This window comes from Rhododendron vialii, chromosome 8a (assembly GCF_030253575.1).
Source record: "Rhododendron vialii isolate Sample 1 chromosome 8a, ASM3025357v1".
In the NCBI taxonomy this organism is placed as follows: Eukaryota; Viridiplantae; Streptophyta; class Magnoliopsida; order Ericales; family Ericaceae; genus Rhododendron; species Rhododendron vialii.
Window position 1 is genome coordinate 13,814,902 of NC_080564.1, and position 16,964 is coordinate 13,831,865.

A 16,964-nucleotide genomic window follows, 5' to 3' on the forward strand; every position below is an offset into this window, starting at 1 on the left:
GTTATCCGCCATTTGTGCGATCTCCACAGTCAGAGGAACCTGGCTCTGATACCACTGATAGAACTATGCAGAAAGAAACTAAGTATTTGAACCAAAGAACTTTATTATTAATGTTGGAAAAGAATTACAGGTGAATGGGAGGGAGAGTGAGAGAGAGAATTACAGGAGGTGGAGAGGAGAAGAGAGAATTGGAAGTAGAAAGAGAAACAGAAAATAGAAAACACACCCCACTCGAAAACACCCCCCTCCTTTATCCTGCTAACAGATTAACCGACTGAACAACAAACAACCCTCTCAATTACAATATTTGCACATTGATCCCTAAGTACAAACTACAATTACAATTAACTCTCCCATGCTTATCATTACATCGAACAGAAGTGAATGCGTCGAGAAAACATCAAGAAAAAGTGGTCAATATGTAGAAAGAAAGAGGGTGGTACTGGCTGGGTAAAACAAGAACACATCAAGAAATAAGTAGAGACCGAGTGAAATCTCTATAGTAATTCAAAAGCCCTATTACGTGAAGATACTAACCGAGAACTAAAGGGTAATAAATGCGAAAGTTCGTTTTTGTCCAACCTTGGAGAATTCGCCCTTCTTCTCTTTTCCTTCCCGAAAGCTGCTGATTCTCTCTCTCTCTCTCTCTCTCTCTCTCTCTCTCTCTCTCTCTGAGTATAATATATAATGTAAAGAGAGAAGAGGGGAAGGACGAAGGAGTTAATATAAAGAGACGAGGGATCGCGATGGTTCAATTGCAAATATTTCCTTTGAGTTGGAAGTAGCCGTTGGATTCTCTGCCGCCGAAGTCGGTAGTTGGTTATATCCAACAACAAACGACAGCGTTTCCGGAAATGAAGCAAATACTAATAGCATCCACACCGCTAGCCATTTTGGCAAAATTTCTTGTCATTTTTAAAAAAATGCAAGGAATTGGCTAGGTGCACACCCACAATGACAAAATTCTCTCAATTTTGAAAAATGCTAATTCTTTTGCCATATATATGGCGAAATTGCCATTTTTGAGATTTGAGGGAGGGATGGATTAAAATAAATACTACTCCCTCCGTCCCTTTTTAAGTGTTCTGCTTCGTAACTCCAACTTATTAAAAAGACATCATCATTACACCTTTCACATCAATTTTTTTCTCCACTTTCCCTACTTACCCATCATCATTACACTTCTACTTTTAGGGACAAAATAGACAATACACCAACTTTTACCCCCCTAACTTTACAAAATGGACACTTATTAAGGGACAGCCCAAAATGGAATACTGGACACATAAAAAGGGACGGAGGGAGTAGCAAAATATGGGTGCGCCACATCTTCAATTTTTTTGGCAAAATGACACTAGTTATTGTCCAAAAATGAGAATGGTAATGACAAAATGACATGGGTCTACATGCTCTATGTCATTTGTTTGTTAGAGAAAATTAAGGGAACTCATTACTCATATCACCTCTGCATAATGTTTGTTTTGGAAAAAAAAAAACATCAATTAAAATAACTAATTGAGTTCCTTTGATGGGATAAAAATGTTTATAAAAAAAAAAATGTTTGTGAAAGCACATTATTCATTTATCAATCAAGAAATGACTATCGAAAATAGACACCCAATATGAGACGCGTTGATTCGTATTTCTTCTTTTTTTTCTTAACAGGAAATTCATTAAAGCCTAACATGGACAAACCAAGTTGTTGCAAAGGATAATCAAGGCTCTATATGGACCGGCCCGAAAGAAGTTGATAGTACCTGATAGGTTTCGACAAGGGTGGATGTATATGGGCGATGGATGTGGCACAATGACTATCGAAAATCGACACCCAATATGAGACGCGTTGATTCGTATTTTTCTTAACAGGAAATTCATTAAAGCCTAACATGGACAAACCAAGTTGTTGCAAAGGATAATCAAAGCTCTATATGGACCGGCCCGAAAGAAGTTGATAGTACCTGATAGGTTTCGACAAGGGCGGATGTATATGGGCGATGGATGTGGCACATGCCACCCCAAGTTTAAAAAAAAAACAAATTATTTTTATACCAATAAAAGTCGATTTGGTACTCATTGGTATTCAAATAACTTGATTTTTACACAACCAATAAAAAAAATAGCAATTGAAATAATAAAGCGTTTGGATCTTATAAATATTAACTCAATGGCTTTCATTTAAAGACCCACAGATAGTTTTTTTTAGATCCGTAACCACGAGATAACTGAACCAACAGCCTTCATTTTATTTTATTTTACCAAAAAATAAAACTCAAGAAGACGCTTGATTTTACGCTACACTTTTCCTTCGTATTTTTACAAAAAAAAACACTCAACAAGTATTAGTAGACTTCCATCAAAAAGTGTTTCGAACCTGAGATCTTAAGATTGAGCAAACCCCTAAATTCCAAGCTTTAACCACCAGGCCAAACCCTTGACCTTTTGCAGTGTAAGACTTGTACAGGAACATCGCCACCAATTAGCACAAATGCCTCATCCATCCATGAGACAAATCCTTCGGCTTTGCAAATGAAATATGGGAACATGGAAGGCTTGGTGTATATGAATTTGGCAAGGTAAAAGCAACTTCTAATAGAAACCGCTGGAGTTGTATTCACCACAGCAGTCACTTTTAGAGGATAATGAACCAGCTTTGATTACAGTTGGCAAAGCAAAAGTTGAAATATCAGTGAAGCCAAAAATTTATGTTTTGGCTGTAAAGTCTAAAACTGTGTTCCAGTTTATATAAATCCTGAGCAATCTTCAAGGTGTTCTGGGCCCTCAAGCTAGTCAAAATCTGCCTTGCAAATTAGACACACGGACTGGAAAGTACACGAACAAACCTCTCCGAAGAGATGATTTTATGCAACAATCCGCATGGGCGAAAACCAACTTCTGGAGCTGGGAAATGTAATTCAATGCTCAAGAATTTACTGAAGACTGCTATGAACTAAAACTGTCCACCTACATTCGAGATGGGCAACTTTCATTTCCTTCAGGCGGATCTGTTCTGAAAACAGATATTTACAACCAAGACATTAGAGGAAGATGATTTGATACAACTTCTTCCATTTTTTTCACTCCCAAATATTTTGGCCCGCATCTTGTCAGTTTACGATAAAATTGTAAAACTGAAAAAGAGGTACTAGAGGTAATCTAAGGAAAACCATGTGCATAGGTACCTCCAAGCTCTACCAGTACAAGTGAAGTGAATACTTCAAAAGATCCTGGCATAATGTTTGGATCAGTGCTTTGTGGAGGAAAATTATAGTGAACCAAGGAAATAAATTTAGCTTCTTCACTACATTGCCTTCTCATATTTTTCTTTCCCTCTATAAATCCCTCCACAAATTCATAAACCTCCTCTCGTTCCGGAATCACTCCAACTAGATACTCTATAAAGTACTGAACAAAGTACTTTGAATCACTTGAGTTGCTTGAAGCTCACAACTCATGAATATGAGATACTTTGTTATAGAGTATCTCTACGTAATGCACAAATTAATTAGGTAATCCACAATTTACAAGCTTCACATGGCACAAGGATAACCTAAGCCAACCTAGATCCCCCAACAATTTCCCCCAATAAAAGGGTTAATGGCTGACAAATTATTAACTGTTGGTGTCTTGCTTCAAGCATACATTTGTATGGTTCTTACTAATTTCACAACAAACGAACCATCATCAGTTAGTAACAACAGCAGTTGCCTTTCAAAAAAACAACAGCAGTCTACTGTCATTCTAGTAGAACACAATAATATCTAGTCCCAGTCATTTTTTAAGTGAACAATCTATTCACATCTTAGCATGGTACCAGACATCCAACACATGAGCAAGTCCGTACATTGACATTAAAGAGAATTCCATCAATGTAGCATGTTATATAACTGCAACAAGTAAAGGCAGTCACCTCAATTTCCATCTTTGACAGACTAAAGTAGGAGACTCTAGGTGGACAAGATGCATATTGGCTTATATGAGAGTTCATTGTAGTCCGTAAGCACACCAAAAGTTGGTAGATCAGGTATTAAAGGGCAATGAAACGGCAATGATCTCAAGTCTCAACAAAAACTATAACAGATTATATTGGAATCTTCAAGCTGTGCTACAAAATCAATATTAAGAAGAGAATTGATGGGGATAATTGGCAGCAAAATTAAACAAGAGCCGCAGCAAAGATCTTTCCAAGGCTCAAGCTTTGATTTGGCATGCATTGGATGATGCTCAACCTACTTGGGAGTTAGCTTAATTATGCTTTAGTTTTATAAAGTCCTGCTTGTTTTATTTTTATGTTCTATGTTGCTGATCAGTTTTCTAGTCTAACGGATTTTGTAATTTCAGAATTGGATAGATATGGGTTGTAGGCTAAGAAGCAAAGACATGGATACAGGATACGGACACGACATAACATCATTTCCTTGAAAATTAGGACATGCACGTTGGGGACACGTCACATGTCAAGTTTATTTGTATTATAGAGGACTTTTATGAATTCATATAAAAGTCAAAAACATCATTTCTAGCTAACTAAGAACTATGAAGATACAAATCAGCCGTCCACACATGTATACATGAACTATACCTCCCTGGAATTTTCACTCTGGGCCAAGTTCTAAAAATTAGATTCCTTTTTATGTGTCCTAAGCATGTTTCAAGAGTGTCATCGTGTCCTAAAGTATCCACAATGTGTCTTGAGAAAAAGATATACATAAAAAAAAAATTGGACAAGTATTTAGGCATGTTTGAAACATGTCTGGAGAGTGTCGTGTCATTTCCGTGGCCGACACATGTTGGACATGGATGCGTGATGCCGGTTGACGTGTCGTGCTTCTTAGGCTGTAGGGGTTGCCCTTGGATCGTCTTGTGGGTCAAGTATTCGTTTGGTATTACATTACGTCATATTTAGGGTTAGATTGGTTTTAGAAGTCAAAAGTTTATTGAGGGAGTCTCTGGTCTATAATATAAGGATGTCATTCCTCAATAGGAAGGGAGATCAATATTACAGCAAATTCAGAGCTTTAAGACTTCTAGGAGTGATTCCTAGACCTATCTCTTTCATTCTTCCGTTTTTCTTGTATTCACAGCCCTACGCAACACAAAATCGTACTAGAACATTGCCTAATCACAGCTCCAAAACCCGAATTCTCTATTTGCCTTACAATCCCAAAATCCTGCAATCGTCCTACATCAAGAACAAATCTTTCTTTTTTGACATACAGGACTCCCAGCCTTCAAGCACCCAGACCTCCAACAAGGCCTGGGGTCACATGATCCATTGACACAATCCATCAACTCAGTAAACTAACTCTCTAGCAGTGACAAACACAATAAGAGATCTCTAAGTATCTGTTTTACCAACTACTACTAACATTATGCAGACACGAAGCTTCCGCGAAACTACCTTGTTTTCAAACTCGAAGATACGTTGAGAATCCAACTTCTCTTTTTCTACAACTGCAAGATTAAGGATCCATAGTTTGACCTATAATTACCCTTGTCAGTGATGACTCCTGCAGATTCATAGGTCAGAGACATAGGACAAGTCCTACAATAGAACCATAATCATCCTCATTAGTCATGACTCATAACTCATGAATCGTAAGCAAATTCATTTATAAACCGATATGGGCCTAATTCCCTTTAGGGAACTGACTAAGCTATTGTACCTTAAGCCGCTATCCACTTCTAATATTCCTGTTGATCCCAACAGAGCTCATTGCAACAATGACAATACAGCTCATGCACACGTGATCGAAAAGAAAGTATGCAGAATTAACGAAAGCAACCACAGGCCCTAGTCTCCATTTGTATCATTGCAGCCCTGAATACCACCTCCGCTCTAATAATGTCAATTACGGTGCATTCTGCTCCGCCGGTAAAACGTTATACAATTGACAGTGAGGTATGCACAAGATGACATGGGGAGATATTATCCACCACTTCAACCATCATCCAGCAACTGCTGTATGTCTCTAAACAGTAGCTTAAACTGGTAAAGATATGGCAACTAGACCAATACAAATTCTTTAACAATGAAAAATATTTTCCCTCAAGTTTCTTCTGTTTCATCCATGTAGTCGAAGAGTTCGTCTGACTCCCCCAATATCCCGCCCCAGCCCCCACAAAAAAAGGGTAGAAATACTTTTAAAACAATATATACATATGTGTGTGCGCGCGCGCGCGCGTGTGTATATATATATCGGGGCGGTTCCGAGGACAACAAATTAGACACTTAAAAAAACACCTTATAGTTCCAGATCAAATTTAATGATCCGAGCCGCTCAATGTGATCAGAACGTGATTTTAAGGGTACCCGTGAGAAATCAGCAAAGCAAAAAAAAAGACTGGAAATGGCTTGATCTGAGCAGTTTTTAGCTTAGATTTGATTAACGGTTCAATTAAAAACTGCTCAAAACAAGCACTTCCCGATCATATTTTTTTGCTAATTTCTCTCGAGCACCCTTAAAATTACATTTTACACACATTGAATGGTTCGGATCATAAAAATTTGATCGGGAACTATGAGATTGAGATTTTGGATGTTTTTTTAGGTATTTAATTGGTTGTCCGAGGAACTACAAGTAAGCACGCGATCGCACGCCCGCACACGCATTAGGTAAGGAAATATAGAGAAAGGCTGCATTCAATGAATGTAGCGATGCTCCTTTTATTTCTTCTCTTCAAAAGACGTCAAAGTAAAATATATTACATGTTCTGCAGCATCGTGTATAATCAATGGTTCAGAGAACAAAGTTGGACGAATCACGTACACGACATGTTCATTCCCTGTTCACCCTGAATTAACTTTGTGACAAAGTGCACCGTGTAGATAATTAAATACAAAGGCAGCCCCTTCTAAGCTCCACTTGGACTCCAAATAGGTACCCGTTATCCTAGCTGAGGCTTCATGAGCTTCTCAGCTTCAAGCCTCCTTAAGGTTGTGGAGCTCAATTTTTTGTCAGAGCATTCTTCAGGAACTAAATCAACAACTTCAAGCTGCATATGACCCCAGGGAGTAAGGCTTTACATTTAATCATATTTGGAATTACATTACAAGCAATTTTCTTTGTCTAATGATTCGTCGGATGACAATTCATGTGGTGCAAACATCACACATAACAAACCTTTAGTTGTGAAAGACCTCGCTCGGCTCTCTTCTTATTGACGGAAAGTCCACCTGGTAGTGTCTCCTTGCTGCTCGACAAAAAAGTCCAATTAACAAAAATTCTGAAACTTCATGAAGAGTAACATGGATAACAACAAGAGAAGTACTATAAAACTTGATCCAACTTTACAATACATCAGAACTAGCAAAGCACCTGTGCATAAGGATGAATCTTAGTATATGCAATTAAAGTAATTTCGTAAACCATAAGATATTCACCTAACCATTCTTTTCATAGAATACAAATTAACCACCATATCTATTAAATACCATACAAAATCAAAAGCTCATTTCACATAACAAAATAAGACTGTCATTATAACAACCTCAAAGCTCCTTTTTCCTCCATCAATCATTCATACATATATATATATATATATGGTCAAGTAGTTATTGAATCAACGCATCAGGGTGTCAATAATCTGCAATTGTAGCTAATTAAGTTTCCAAAAGTTGAGCGCGAAATAAAACGGAAGCAAGGACCTTTCCAAGGTCTATTAAAAGAATCCAAAAAAAAAGGATGTCTATGTTCCCCTTCCTTTTTTTTACACAACACACAGTCAATCCCTAGAAAATTCTGCGTAGTAAAACACGAAAGAGAACAGAAGATTTGTTCTGACAGGAGAAACTAGAATAGTGGACTAAACTTTCACAAAACGTTTAATTTAAATTTACCCTATCAAACCACATTGAGACCACAACAATACAATATGCGAGCCAGAATTTGCCAATCACCTGTAAGTGGTGGGTGTTGTTTCCAGACTCAACTTCGTATTGCGTATGACGCGTGATCTTACACAGCAAGCTTCTTTTGTTTCTCGCTGTAAGAACGGTCATAATGATCCATTTTGGCATTCAAGTAACAGTCTTTTTCGACTCATTTGCATAAACCTGAGGATTGATATTCTGAGGATCCTAGAGCTAGGACCCAGTATAATTAGAACTCTTCGAATTTTAGTTTATTTACAGTTCTTGTATGCTTGTAGTAGTTTAGTTCGTTAAGAGTTCTAGTTCAAAGACAATCTGTTTAGGACTTACAAATGTTTAACGCAATTTATTTTCGTAAGAATCCCAGTAGGATTAAGACTCTCACAGATCCAATCAGGACTCTTGCCAACAGAGTTCAGTTTCTACACAACGTTTAATAACCACTAATTAAATATAACATAACTTAATTATGCTTTTAGATATCTATGCATAATCATCTAAACTTCCAACACACTTTTAATGAACCACTAAAGCTTATGACAAGGCACATAAATTAGCTTTTTGCATATTCGCATATTCGTCATTAGCTTTTGAGAAGTTACTTGTCTTTTAGAACAGAACATGGTAGGAATATTTCTGGAAAACCCTATGCAAAGAAGAAAAAGAAAACAAGTTTCATCTATCCAAAAATGATAACCATTGGATTCTTAGCATTTTCAATAACTTCTATCCCTTCTGTTATAACACGCCCATTTGTCATTAACAACACAAAAGAAAAAACATGAAGGACAGCATAACAAATGCACCCCCCCATACTGAAAAAACTCGTAAGAAAAATACAGCCCTTAATCGTTAAAAAGAATGAAAAGTGCAGCCTTTAATCTACTTGTTCCAATATTGAACGGCATTTTTTAGAATGAAAATCGGGCGGTAACTTCAGAGGAGTACTCTGATTTGGTATAAAATACAATACATATCACCGGTTTTAACCATTTTGCAGGGTTTTGGTGAGATGTCAAGATATTATCGTGCCAACAACTTTCACTGGCATTCATTCTCTAGTTTCCCTAATTCCAACTTAATTGGTGTTTTCCTTAAGTGGATTTTGTTTTAAATATTTTGGAAAGGATGATTCCATGGATTGTGCTTGCGCTGACAAACTTTTAAAATTGAACTTTTCATTTCAATTAGGTCCCACATGGCAGCTCAGAATTCCACAGCCCACCCCCCTGGCGCCTTAGGTACAGTCTTGTTGGCAATCAAGGAACATACCTGACAACAATAGCCTCCAAATTCTCATCAATAATCGAAGGACCGTAAGGGTCAGTGATTGGTTCTGCTTGTACTACTAGCTCTGGCTTGATTGACTGCCAAAAAGAAAAAAGGAAAGAGAACAAAACATGTATTGTCATCTTTAAATGATAAGGGAAAAGATCACAATACAACAGAATAGCTTAATAAAGATCATTGAGACCTCCTATACTCAACATACTTTCTGAGAATGCAATTTGGTCCATGTGCTTAGCTGCGATATGGTCTATCCATTTCATGCCTTAAATGCACTTTGCTCGGCTGAATTATGAATGAATACAAGATTGGATTATCAGTTGGACAGACAGTACACAAAACATGGGATGTGTAGTACATTGGGGACAGGGTATTGGGTATTGATATCCCTTGCTATTCGTCTGGTGGAATAACTGATTTACACATCCCCTCAAATGACCCTAGTGTCCACAATAAATGTCCAACCCGCTAAAACAATCGCGCTTCCATCTCGTACACTGTGTAAAATACAAACGAAAAAGGTGTGCAATTTGGGCCAGTGGCAGTGTGAAAGCCAATACATAAAACTTAGCATCCCTAAGAATGTCACTGGGGAAAAATAACAAAGATGCATAGAGAGTTATTCAAAGTGTCAAGCCAATTACAAATAGGAACCTGAACACGAAATGCTCTGATTATATATTTTGTACCTTAATGTAGTCTTCTACGTTCTGCATTCTTGCCTCGATGGGCTCTATTAGTTCATAATACTGCAAGCGTGGATACAGATTATCAAATTCCATAACAACTTCCTAGTCGACGGACGTAAAACCAAGATCATCGGCCATACAGGTCAATTAAGAGTGAAAAACAAAACAACGGAAACTCATTGAAACTCGTCAAGTGTCATCAAGCTCACTACTAGTTAATCTATACTTCCCTTAATTATAATATAAAATCAGCACTTATTGATAAGTATTAAATATTTGTGCACCTGTTTTTTAGCCAACATGGGTCCGTCACAAACCCCAACCACGATGCGTTCCCTTGCCAACTCCGCCGCCGCCTACAACAAGAAGTACCTGATCAGATAAAATTACAAGCACAAATACGTATATAGACATGTATACATATGCCGGGGGGGGGGGGGGGGGGGGGGGGGGGGGGGGGGTGTTGTGGACCTTGAGGAAACGGCGGTGACCGTCGTGTAATCTGTCGAAGGTGCCACCGAGAACAATGGCTCCATATGTATTGCAAGGTGAGATATTAGAATTTCCGACTGATTCGTCCGAAATCGCCATTAAAAGTGTAGAGATTTCGGTAGTGCCAAGCCAAGAAGAAAACGATGGCGGGTATTGGAGCCTTTTCGAGGAGATACTGATTAGGTACAATGAACCTGGACTGAGGTTGAATTTATAGGATCGATTTGGTAGTAGTATTTATTGACTGAGGAAGAAAGATCAAAATGAAAAAACTACTGCCATAAAGAAGAACCGTAGAGGACGAGGAGGAAATGATGATGAAGGTTTTCAATTTTCAGTGGCATTGACTGGCCCGGGTCCTCGGGAACAAAACCGGAGTAAATTGCACTGACACGCCTCGCATACTTCTGAAATTACACTATCTTCCCCTTGATTCTTTAAAATCACTAGCTCGGGAACATTCCTATATTCTTATTTAGAGAGAGTGTGTGTTGAACCCTCCACTCACAAGGATGGAGATAATCGTTGCCTGTACTTCCGGGATGGCAGCTAAAGTAGATTTTGGCAATGACAATTTGTAGTTTTGACCAGGGTTATTAGGCGAGAGAAACAGTAAAGGAGGCAAAGACGTTGAAAGAATGGTGGTTTGAGCGCTGAATTGGAGGGATTTGAGTGTTAGGTTCCGCCACCACGAGGGAGAGATGGTAAGAGAAGGTAAACCATTAGAAAGTGATGGGAAAATGCTTTGGTCAGTTTTGTTTTTTTTTTCTTCTGAAAAAGTGGTAATAAGTAGGGAAAATTGTTCGACATTGGTGACTAGTAGAGATCTCTATTCTATTTTATGGGGTTTCTCCTCTTTCCATGCAGTTAACCCTAGCCCCAAACATTATTTAATATAGTAAAAGGATAGCATAATAATTTTGACAATCCATTAACATAGTTAGATGGCAGGGGGTGGTAATGGTATTTCAAAGATTTGAGGAGAATGAGAGTGACATTTTAATGGGCTATCCTTTGTAATTTATACTATTGCTAACACAGTTGCACCCTTTAAAACTCGGATCATTGATTGTTTGTATAGTGAGATGTTAAGTAGTGAAAAGCACCACTATTTTCCACAATTGCTGAGATTTTAAGCCACGAAGCCTCTTATATAAAATTGATTTGCCTACTTGCCACTGTTATAAAATTGACCAAACTTCACTTTTTATTTGGTCGTCGTTGAAAATGATAATGTACAAGCGGATCATTGCCAATCCTTGTAACCACACACAGATGGCAGAGATTCAAAAATTGATCAAAAATCAAAAATTGTCAATTTTTAATGACTGACAGCCTGTTCGATTTCAATATACAAAATAAATTATTCTCTTTATCTCAATTTAATAGTCCATCGTTTTATTCTAATCGAAAAAAATTAGTTCCCATATCTTTAAATTGGTAATAAATTTTATATTCAATATGGATCTCTCTTTTTTTTGGGTAAATCTTCAATATGGATCTTGTTCGATAGATTTTGATTAATACTATAATACAATATTTTTAAAATCTTATAAAATATTATAAATTACAAAATATAATCAATTGAAAAGTATGACAAACTCCTAAAAGAGACGATTAAATTAGAATAGAGGGAGTATAAATTATCCCATGGTTTTTCAAATTACAAATGGCCCCTCACATTTGGAAGATTACAAAATACCCCATGTCACATAACAAATCACTCCCTTATTGTGGTATAACTACTAGAAAATTCGACAGAATTTATCTGACATCATCAAATCTTAATTACGATGAATTACACTATCGTTTTGTAGCTTGCAAAAGGATGCAGATATGTGAAAATATCCTTTCACATACTACAAAAAGATAATTTGATACACTGTAATTAGGATTTGATAATGTATGGAAAATTTTGTCGTATTTTCTAGCGGCTATATCACGATAACAGAGTATTTGTTATGTGATTAAATGTGAGGGAACAAATATTATTTTTTTTATCGGCAGCAATTTATAATTTTTAAAAACCTCAGAGTGATTTTGATAATTTACTCAGTAGATTAATGTTCTTTTTGAAACAAGCAAGTAATTCATTTCACAATACCCGAAGATAAAAACCCAAAGGCTAGACACTAGAACACATCCACTAGAAGGCTCCAAAGCACATACTGCCAAGACAGACCATACACAAATGCAGGGCTTCGAGACCGTCTTTGATTTTTGTAGTAGAGCTCAAAGGGACACCCAGCTCAAACCAAAGCCATGAACATAGATGAAATCAACTCCAAAGCAACGCAAACGAGCCAAGCAGACTAAAAACTTATTCGCCCACCTACCACACCCAATAGATTAATGTTCAGTTCAACGTGTTGTAAACAATTTGTTCACTTATCGAAATCGAGCCAGTCGATCCCTTTCCATTATTTTTATATGGTATACATGCTTATAGTTTGTCTTTTTCTCATACCCTCAATGATCAACCAAATCATCCTTTCTACATGCTCCTATTCACACTAAATAATCCTCTGCCATGTCTTTTTAGAGCTGCAACTTTTTTCTTGCCCATTGAAATTGGACTTGGTTTTTTTTCAAGTATCTAATAACATAGGAGTAACATTTTGCTAGTGTATTTGCACCCAACTTTGAGTCTCAAAGGAATCATACCAGATTAAAGCAAATTGCTTCAATGAATTACGGTTGGTTCCAATGGATTGCAATTATAGGTGAATTTTGTTTCATAAAAGTACGAAACTCATATAAACAATTTTGTGCGAAAATTATGATAAAGCTTACACAAATTGACCCCTGCTTACACCTTGAGATTCATCTCAATGATTTTGAACCTTAAAGCTCAAAAGTTTGTTGAGCCGATCATTCATGCAAATAAAACTCATTTAAATGATAAATATAAGATTAACCCTATACTGCTGAGCAAGGTTACGAGCTGTTCGAACTGTAAGAGCCTGGCCCAACCCCTTACAATTCCAGCTGAGTATCTTCATGGTAAGGGAGGAGGCCGGTAAGGCCCAACCTCCTCCAAAGCCCCGTTTTTTGACTTAGCCTCCTCATTTGCCACCCCCACACACGTACACCTCTCCCATACATACTGATGAAGATCCTTAGCCAACCTCAACCAATAAGCCGCGTTCTCCGCATTCTCAACCAACACTAAAACCCTCGGTCTCTGAGTTACTTACTGAATCTCATCATCAATAATACGTTCCCACCTTTGACTCCATAAAGCAACAAAATGCTCCCAAATAACCTCCTCAACATCAACCTCAATTTGGACGTGAACCACCTTGTCAAAAATGGCTTCACTCTTCGCCCGTTGCTGTTGAGCTAGGCTAATACCAAAAAAAGTAGCCTCCTTAGAACTGAATATCGAAGACGCCACCCGTTTGCGAGGAGCACCCCACAAACTCCCATCCCCCAATGGATCAAAACGCAGCCCCACATCAACCCTGAATGAAACATAAGATGGAGACCACGGAGTCAAAAAAGAATTACTGGAACATGAATCAGAAGACTCTGAGGAAAGCCTCCACTTTTGCTTGCCAACTTCACATCGCAACAGTCGCGCTCGCCTCTTTCTACCAACAGCTTGATAGCAAGGCTCCCTAGAACTAACTCTAGATAAGGATCTGAGCAAACAAACCTTCTGGGGACACCTAACTCCTTTGATCTTAACCCCTTTGAATTTGACCTGTCGCAACGACTAGCCCACACTCCAGAGAGACGACCCAACGACCACCATGGGCCCAAAAAATTATCTCTAAACTAGCCCAAGCTCATAGCATACACATCACCTAAGGCCCAGTGAGAGCACCCAATCATATCCGGGCCTAGGGATGAAAATTTTAACCGAAAAATTGACTAAACCGACCGAACCGATCAATTTTTGCTTAATTCGGTCGGTTTTAGGTATGAATTTGTTCAGTTCGGTTTTGATTTTTTGAAAACCGAACGGTTCGGTTTCGGTTTTATATAAAAACCAACCGATTCAAACCGAACCGAACCGATTATATTAAAGAGATTATGCTTTCAATCCTAACCGTTGGATCAATCACATATATATCCCCATTACCCACGATCAACTTATACTAAAATCCCTAATACCCTCACATCTGTTACTCATCTTCTTCCCATCGACCTCACTTCCTAGTTTCCATCGCCGACATCACTACCCACTTCACGACTCCACGTTGAACACCTCTCTCTCTCTCTCTCTCTCTCTCTCTCTCTCTCTCTCTCTCCTGCTGCGAGAACGAAGAACAGATTGTGATGGAGAACATAGAATAGATCACAAGATCGCGCTGGAGAATGAAGAACAGATTGCTTCTTCGAAAGCACAATCCACACCTATCTCCCTCTCATCTCACTCTAAGATCTCAACAGTCAACACTTAATAAGTTCGAAACACCGCAGTTTTTTTTGAAAAAAATAGGGTTTTTTGAAAAGAATATTTTTTTCTATTTTGTTTACACGATTTGGTATGATTTGTATTGTTTATGGATGGATTTGGACGTGATTTTGTATGATTTGCGTTATTTATGGATGGATTTGGACATGATTTTGTATGATTTATGTTGTTTATGGATGGATTTGGACATTCAACTGCCATTTTCGTCAAAAACCCGATGGAACCGATCGAACCGAACCGCCAAAACTACCAATCGAACCGATCGGTTACTTCTAGGCTTGGGTCAGTGTCGGTTTGGAAGATACAAAAACCGACTTAGTCGGTTCGGTTCAAAAAGGAGTAAAAAATCGACCGAACCGAACCGATTTCATCCCTGGCCCAAAACTTCTCTCCTCTTAGGCCCACGCTTCTGACTAGAAGAGGAGGAGTCTGAATCTCCTTCTTCCTCTAAAGCAGGCCTTTTCCCCTTACCAGGCCCATCACCGCCTTATCAGGAGCCCGCAAAACATGGCCTATATCCTCCTCTGGTTCACGAATAATTAAAGGCCCAACACGAATGGAATCACACCACCCCTCCTCCACACTTGAGCCCACAGCACTCCCGCCCTCACCAAAATTTTGCACGGCTAACATCACCCTCCATCATTACACCGGCTAAACCCATCACATCAGAATTAACATCCAAATTAAAACTTCTAAATGACCTCTCCACCAAACCTTTTCCCTCATTCAATACCATCCAACTACTCGCATTTACTCCACACTACCGGAAAGTAATCTCCCATTGTGCCCACTGTCGATCCATCTCTGCCGCGGCGGTACATCGACATCCTATATCCACTGTAACTGATTCCTTGCTTCCGCCAAAAGGCCATTCACCTGAGAAGTACCACCGTCCATACGATCACTCCCATTAACACCAGCCTCCTCAAAACTCAACGGATCATTCACCCCCGAATCAGTTAAGTGCCATTCCCAAGCATCATCATAAGCTTGAACAAAGCTGTCAAAATCAGAACCCAAGTTCATCACGGGATGGCCCTCCTCCTTGGGAATATGAATATCCACCGATGTGTTGTCAGGCCCATCAATGTGATCCTCCACTGGTGCATTGGTAGGCTCATGAAGATCATCTTCCTTCGCCGATGGCGACCTCACTTCTCGCTCCACTTGCATGCGTGAATTACGATGCGACAAACTATGAGCAAAGGCACGAATCCTGTTTGTATACAAAGGCTCAAATTCATCTGTCACCAACACAGTGCCCAATCTAGCTCTAACCTCCTCCAATTGCTCATCTACTCGACAACAGGCCTCTTGAGGAGACAACTCACACTGAGGAAAGGTGTGTCCCACCCTTCCAAACAAACGACAGACTTTGAAAACTCTCTCATTGCGACACTCAATCCACCGATCCTCGCCATTCGGAAGATGCAGATAAAACCCACTGAGAAGAGATGACTCCAGAGTAACTGTGATACTAAAACGTAAATAGCGATAAGTCCACGGAGCCGCATCATCAATATCAACCCTAACCACATCACCAAAAACTCCCCTAAATAATCACTTGCAGCCATAGTAAAACGGTCAAATGGCAGATTGTACAACCGCACCCAAAGGAAAAACTGTCGAACTTGAATGCGCTGCAGATAATCATAGGGCTACCAAAAATCTAGCACCAAGAACTCATCACCCATAGACCCCGAACCAAAGCATGTTCCAAGTCTTCTTCCGAGAAAAACCGAAAAACAAAGGAATTCTAATAACGCTCTATCACCCACACCGGCTCAACCGTACGCCATAACTCATTAACCAAGCGCTGCATGGTTCTGGTAGCAAAATGCCTTCTATCCAAAAAATGGCCAACCAGCACACGCTCCATCCTCCTTTCACCCACATTCCAAGCCTGATGTGGCATACCACGCCAAAGCTGAGGATTCTGAAACTGAGGAAAAGACTCATCAATGCCCAAGCTACGATATTCCTCTGACAATTCACTTCCTGTAGCAGTCTCACTACTAGTAGACCCAACCCCATCACTTTCCGATGAAGACGTCATGATAAAGAAAGGCTTCAACAACTAGTCCAACACCAAACCAACAAAGACGACTCACCAAACCTTAAAGAGCACAAACAAACCCAAAAAAACAAGGGACCACAAGAAGGAAAGACCAAGAAAATGACTAGAACATAACAAGAATGG

The 16,964-nt window shown here is 38.9% G+C and overlaps 1 protein-coding gene across 2 annotated transcripts; it reads right to left on the reverse strand.

Moving 5' to 3' along the window:
• Window positions 1-6,639: 6,639 nt before the first annotated feature.
• LOC131297908 (phosphopantetheine adenylyltransferase) lies at window positions 6,640-10,675 on the reverse strand. 2 transcript variants are annotated; one of them, XM_058323108.1, is made up of 6 exons: window positions 10,318-10,675; window positions 10,131-10,202; window positions 9,847-9,906; window positions 9,143-9,237; window positions 7,122-7,191; window positions 6,640-6,993 (listed from the first exon to the last, which is right to left on the reverse strand). In XM_058323108.1, the coding sequence occupies exons 1-6, from the start codon at window positions 10,435-10,437 to the stop codon at window positions 6,886-6,888; spliced, it is 525 nt and encodes a 174-aa protein (XP_058179091.1). In that variant the 5' UTR covers window positions 10,438-10,675; the 3' UTR covers window positions 6,640-6,885. The 2 variants fall into 2 exon arrangements, with proteins under 2 accessions (XP_058179091.1, XP_058179092.1); XM_058323109.1 differs by lacking the exon at window positions 9,847-9,906 and having other exon boundaries at window positions 10,318-10,674.
• Window positions 10,676-16,964: the final 6,289 nt, after the last annotated feature.